Source organism: Priapulus caudatus, unplaced genomic scaffold, assembly GCF_000485595.1.
Source record: "Priapulus caudatus unplaced genomic scaffold, Priapulus_caudatus-5.0.1 Scaffold286, whole genome shotgun sequence".
Taxonomy (NCBI): Eukaryota; Metazoa; Priapulida; class Priapulimorpha; order Priapulimorphida; family Priapulidae; genus Priapulus; species Priapulus caudatus.
Genome location: NW_014577347.1, coordinates 148878 through 156092, shown reverse-complemented (window position 1 = coordinate 156092; position 7215 = coordinate 148878). Strand labels below are relative to the sequence as shown.

The following is a 7215-nucleotide window of genomic DNA, read 5'->3' as shown; positions in this document are numbered from 1 at the left end:
ACAAACACGATTCCCAAAAACACAATAAATAAAATTTCATATAAAAAAGAACTAATAAAATAAGACGAAATTACTTTATTTGTCATTAAAATCTATAATAATACAAGTTTTGCAATATTGTCTACACCCGCAACAACGCCACCTCTAGTAAATTCTACGAAACCTACAGGCAAATAATATTAATGGGGATTGCAGCCGTCAACTTGCTATGAACAAGAAGGGGATAACATTGCAGCATGATTATACAGTAGCGAACATGTAATAAAGTAATCATCCATCGAACGAGTATTGTAATCAGGCACACGAATAGCATATTGTTTGCAGAGAAATCACATAAGAAACCATTATTATATATATATATATATATATACATATACCAGGCACATTAGGTTCAAAAAGGCAACGCAGACCTTTAGACCGATTAGTTGTATTTATATCCAGTACACGAAACTCTGCACAATGACAGTGCTAACGTAAGTACAAGTAGGGCCCTTATATAGGATAGCCCACTTTTTCAGATCTCGACCCAGCTGCAAGATGGACATACACATACATGAACCACACACATACACACACACGTACGCGCGCACGCGCGCACGCACACACGTATGCACGAACATTCCTAGACGATATCAGGGGCGGATTCAGACCGTATTTGCCGTATTGGGAAATACGGTCTAGATTTCAAAGTGCCCTTCAAAATTTTGCGCTAAAAAATACAGAAAACAATTTGATGGAATTTGGCTATATTCTTTATTTGTTTTCTTTTTCTTCTGATTCATTGACAGGACTTGAAGCAAAATCAAAAATTTACATGGTAACAAAACTAGCTTTGCTATCTGAAAAAGAAGGGAAGTGCTTGAATCATTCTGCATTAATAGCTGGTATGCAAAGCGGAGGCAAAATGAAGCAGAAATAAAATTCCATATGGTTTTTGGCTATTGCTGCTTGACTAAATGTGTGCTCAAATGGTGCTCATTTTTGTGCCCAGGGACCCTTGAAATTTTGAAATTTCCTGGGGGAGGCCCCCATGCAGACCCCCCGCCATGTGCTTCCGCACCGAACGGCGCCCACTGTGGGGTGGTGTGCCCTTTTTGGGGGATTTGCCCTTAAAATCTGAAAAATACTGTCTAGCTTCAGCCCTGGATCTGCCCCTGGATATATATATATGCGTGCTTATATCGCCTAGGAATGTCATGCTTTCCAATACATTAAATTTACAACGAGATAATTAGAAATTAAAATCACATCTAAAAAGGTTTCATGAAATCCAGACATCAAATATTTACTTTAACATCGATCCCATCTATAATTATTGATAAGCAGGGTATACCAACGCTATAGTTATCGTTCATATTTATTGTCGTTTCCTCGGCGTCGGGGTTTTATTCTAATGATTACTGGACCAGCTATGGCAAAATCTATACGTAAGATTTGCATAAATGCGCCGATTCAAACATTTGGATAGCTGGCGTTTGTAGCAATTCCACATTGGTTATCCTTATTCCGTGACATGTAAATGTATCCATTGTCTCCCCAGTCTGCTCCCCAGCTGTAACATAGTATAAAAGTACTGTTTCGGAGATGCACTCATAGGGCCTACCTACATTATGCGATAATCTTCAAGTTCAATATTAATTTGCCATGTCTTCGTAAGATACATTCAATAGTTGATTTTGTTATCAATAATACATTTTTTCTTCGTTTTCACTCTACGTATGTAGCTACTATCATGGTAACACGCTCTGTCGCGTCAAACGACCATTGCTTTACCACGGTCCATAGATGTCAGCACAGTCGTGGTGCGTCTTTAAGTTGTTCTGTCTTGCTATTATATTGACAGTTTCAATTTGAGTACATCACATCAACCTACGTGCGATGGCTTGGTGTGTTTGTGTTATATGCCTGGTGCTTTTGGACTGCATGCGTAGATTTGTAGACGCATAACGAACGTACCTGTTCTTCACAAGCCAATAGTCTTTATCATCAAGCGTTCCATAGCCAACAGCCAGTACGCCGTGGTCCAAATATATAGAGCTACAACCTGGCTCGTCATACACTCCGGATTCGTAGAGCTAAAAATATATGATATCGCAATTTAGATTGACAGGCTAAAAACAGTACTGAACCGTGGCGATTGCAGATACGAACAGAATTGTTAACAAGTTTGAAAGTGTAAATTAAAAAAAAGTATCATTTTCAATCGTAATATATAAGAACCATTGGTAAGAATAACCTACGAGTAATGGCTTGTCGTGTGTTATATACCCATTGCTTGTGAATAGCGCGTGCGACAACACCTTTGAGCCGATGAATAAAAAAAGATTCGGAAATGTTTAATTTGTTAATTAAGCAAAATACATGGAACGACGACGCGGATGCATCGATGGCGACGGAGATGGGTCCGACCGTAGCAACAGCCACCTGCAGCGCCGTCTCATTACAACTGTCTATGTCTGTGAAGCTCTTTACGGTTGCCCCGACATTCTTCGGATCGAATTTACAACTGTCGTCCTACAATTGTGAGCGGTAAAAACCACTGATTAACTGTATTAATCTGCTTTGCACCACACAACCACACACACAGGCGAGCAACGCACACGCACACCCCCACACACCACACACACACACACGCACACGCACTACGCACAACGCACACCCACGCCACACGCCAACAGCACACGCACACGCACATCACCCACGCACATGACAGCACACGCACACGTCACACGCACACGCACACCATACCACACACACACAACAGCGCACACACACACACACGCTTACACACGACGCAAGCGACGCAACGCACGCACGCAAGACACACATTAGCATCACACAGCACAGTGAAATTGATGGTTGCTAATAGTTTACTTCAAATCGATTCCGACACATGGAGACGCCAAAGTGTACTCGCCAGTGCCAATAAACTCTAAACCACTGCCTTTCCATATGACTAAGAATCCTCTTGTCTACTCCCTCCTGCAATCCGTCTACATACATGAAACCAGAATCCCAGAGGCCTTCCATATGCAACCAAGGTTCCGCTGTACACGAAAAGAAAACAACAGATTACGTGCAATAGATCGCCTGTAACTGACCGCGTAAATTATTACGAATAAATAAATAATCTATTAGCCAACCATTATGGTTAGTGCAGAGCGCGTGGCAGCACATTTTGTGGAAAGCTTGTTAGTCAGGTGTCAGTGCGCTCGTTATTAATGCTAAGGTCGCCGGCCGGCGGCGCTGCGTGCTCTGTCAACCATATCTACACGTCCGTATCCGCAACCTGCTCATCGCCGTAGAAACAGATCAGTCACACTGAGATCTGCTATGATTCGCATGAGATCTCTGACCAAGCACATCTCACACAACGCGTTCTACGTTCTCGTTTAAACTGTCATCGAACCACCGTGGTGTGTGTGTGTGTGTGTGTGTGTGTGTGTGTGTGGTGTGTGTGTGTGTGTGCGTGTGTGTGTGTGTGTGTGTGTGTGTGTGTGTGTGTGTGTGTGTGTGTGTGTGTGTTGTGTGTGTGTGTGTGTTGTGGTGTGTGTGTGTGTGTGTGTTGTGTGTGTGTGTCTGTGTGTGTGTATGACACAGCACTGTTGATATACACGAATGAGAAACGTAAATTACTTGGTTCAACGTCACCGGCGTCGCGTTACGCCTATGCACGTCACGCACGCACGCACGCAACGCACCAGTACGCCACGACACCGCACCAAGCACGCACCGTAGACCACCAGCCGCACGCAAGCACGTGCGCACATGCACGTCGGCACGCAACGCGATGCAGCCACATAGACCCTCCGCCTGGGGAGCAATCACGAGGTTCGGTTCACTTAGAGACACGAGCGTTCTCTTGTTGCTTCTGAAATGCTGACGCCCTCCATGGCACCCGTAGCAGAAAATCGCCCAGTCATGACCACAACGTTTTCTAAAGTTCAGAAATAAACCAGCAAAAATATGACTGAAACGCTGTTGTTATGATATGCTTGGTAATACATTAGTCAGATTCAGAAGCTCAATATCAACGCTAGCTAGACCCGTGTACGTAATCAGCTGCCTGCTAAGAAAAATAATCTTAAACTAAATGAATAATAAGCTAAGAGAATATTAAATCTAATAGCTGCGATGGAATGGAATGTACACAGCTATAAGACGGATAGCTTGAGTTTCTTCACCAACGAAAAAAACATATCGAGTTATGATATATTATACGTGTTAAAGTGACAGCATACGGCGTGTTTTACAAATAAGAAACTTTATTTAGGTACGTATCATATTTAAGGTTAAAAATCATTGAAGCGTTGAACATAAGCGAATTTAAACTCGATCTATTGGATCGATTGTGTGATTTGTTGCTAAAGCCTATGTTGAATTCGCAAATGACCATGCCATATTGAGATGCATGGCGGCGAAATAAGTGAATTGACGTTGCCCAACTATACCTGATCCTTGATGTTCAGTAACATAGCCCTTGTCCCTCCAGTCAACGGTGGTGGGAAGATTAACAATAATAAAGAGGAAGGTTCAGAAACGTAGTCCCTTTCGCTTTATTACTGAACCAAGCTTTGTAACCGTTCAGCTTGTTAGAACAAACGCTCTGCTGTCTGCCCGTATTATTAGCAAAATATACGCAGCACTAGCGAAGAGAAAAATCGGCTGTTTAAAACAAGCGTGGTCAGCTTAGCAACGGACGCGTCATTGCCGTATAAAATGTTTCTAGCGAGTTATCATATCAACAGGTAGTAGATCGTATTAATAACAAACCTAATCATATAGACTTGGATAAAGGCACGTTGTGTCGCTTTCTTGAAATATACTCAGAGTAAACGTAAATTAAAGTGGCAACGACTATATAATGTATATATATATATGGGCATCGAGATTCGGGCGAGTCAATACACCGTCGGAGAAAACCCCCAGATCAGTTACCTCAGACTGCACACGTGAACTCTATATAGCAAAAATCTATCGCAAGAAAAAGTGTTTCAAAATGGGAAAGCCCAATAGCCAAGCCGGAATGCGAATTTCCCCATCAGGTCAAATAAAGTTTGTCATACTAACTATTCCAATAATGTCAGTATAGCGTCGTCGTCTACGCAGGTCAGCGAGATGGTTACATGCCCAGCCTGTAGATGCTTGCCGGAGGCCTGTGCGCAGGTTGTGGACGCATCACTCTTCTTCATTGTTGGCTTTCCCACACGACCTGCGTACGGCGCTCCTCTGACTCCACACTTCATACTCCTACATGTACAACATTACGCTTTCAGGTGGGCAGCATTTCTTACGACTAGACCTGTCAGCAATCTGTACCTTTCTTCGTGCTGATATTGTGCGTGTAATGCTAAGATGAACCATGTAGCGGCGTGTTTAGGTTTAGGTTTGATTGGTTAACAAAACCTACAACACAGTATTGATAACATATAATATATTTAAAGTTAACGTCTCTACATTTAAATTTGTTAAATTTTTTCAGCGAAAACGATTTCACGAAATACATTGTTATACTGATTTGAAGAATGTAATGTAGAAAACACGCCATATAAATGCCCATTATTTTATATACCGCTCAATATATTATCATCAATAAATGGTTAGTCATAAATGAATTAAACAGCGTACGTTTTTTTAATAATTCCTCTATTATTATGGGCAGGAGAGGTAATAAAACAAAGAGTAAATAATCATAAATGATTTACAATTTGTGATTTTTACTACTGATATATATAGATGTTGCGTGATTGACTTGCCTACCGTTGTTGTAACAGCCTTCCACTGCCTTCCACTCGGGAATCGAATTCGCTGTTGATCGGCGAACCGACCATGAACACTCAACTACAACGCACAGAACTAAGACGGCCGCAGCAACAGTCGTGTTAAACAAGCAAGAAATACGGAACCATGACGTGTTTTATTCTTAACCGCTCCACTGAGCGCTGAAAGGTGCATTTTGATGTGTCTTCGTCGGCGTTCTTGTTCTTACACACATTTCACGTTGTCGTCCTTAGGAAAATTGTTAATTTAAATCATGCGCACAAGTGTGAAAAATCGCTCTACTAAAGCACTACTGGCCAACTACTGCAAAGCACTATTTTTGGAGATTTCTACTAAATCTTCCCTATATGCTTTTACTAACTAAAATACTGCAGCTAGTAGAGGAAAAATAAAGCCGTGGCAAAAGTAAGACAATTTAATTAGGTAATAGTAATTCAAATAGCAGCCGCAGCTATAGTGCATCAGCAGCCGAAAGAAGGACATAATTGTAAATCCTTCCTCAGCAAAAACAGGCGAGCAATTTCCTACTTACGATGACGTATCAGAAAGGAAAAACTCTTACCGTTGGTAACTCAGCTTCAACTGGGCGACTTCGAATCTGCAGACACGTCTAGAAGCGATAGAAGGAATATGGAGTGGATCTTCACCCAACCCCCTGCCGCACTTATACTTGTCTCAGACAACGCACGCGGTGTCACATTGACTTGAGCGGTGTGCTCTCCAAAAGAAAGAATGATAACAACTCTTGCGATAACGTTCTTATTGTGAGGACAAAAGATCATTCTCGTACTGCAGGTACCTCGATGACACGCTTACACGTATTAATGAGCAACCATGGGGTTGCATTCTTTACACGATTGAACCAGTGTATGAATCTCTTATTGCGTGGTTAATGAACTGGTTCGAATGTGTGTTCCATTTGCGTTGTGAAAATCAGAAATTTACTTATTGTACATACTTAAAGTTGTTGGGAAAATTGCATCTTTAGATACTGTGCAATTTTGTTAAGGGCGCTCATTCGTGATGGTCTGAGTAGGCAACTTGGTGTTATTGGGTCATATATTCACATGATATAGTATTTATTGCAGGTTTAAAGACGTTCCTATCACATTCAGAACAAACACACAGAACACACGGAACAATGCATCCAGAGATATAGGCCTGATAGATACATTTACATTTGAATGAAAACTAGCTTGGAATATTTGTCTGATATGTCTATGTCAATAATAACACTACTTCCGTAAAATAATTTAATTCCAATATTAAATAACTCTTGTGAAGTTTCCGCCAACACTTTTTAACAGGTTCATAATTATGGTCGCATATTCACAGTAAATTGACCATAATAAGCTATAAGCGTCAACGCGTCGGGAGTTTTGTGCCTATACTGTACCATGAAATATCGCTAACTTAGTAGAGTCATGTGAGCAG

General features: G+C 41.4%; 1 protein-coding gene across 1 annotated transcript in view; it reads right to left on the bottom strand.

Moving 5' to 3' along the window:
- Positions 1-1088: 1088 nt before the first annotated feature.
- The window catches only part of LOC106808564 (cathepsin L1-like), a 14734-nt gene continuing 8607 nt past the window's right edge, over positions 1089-7215 (bottom strand). Inside the window, exons 7-9 of the mRNA XM_014811326.1 lie at positions 2362-2514; positions 1957-2075; positions 1089-1552 (exon numbers count right to left, since the gene is read on the bottom strand). Coding sequence (XP_014666812.1) covers positions 1453-1552; positions 1957-2075; positions 2362-2514 — 372 coding nt within the window. The 3' untranslated portion in view covers positions 1089-1452. The remainder of the gene's footprint in view (positions 1553-1956; positions 2076-2361; positions 2515-7215) is intronic.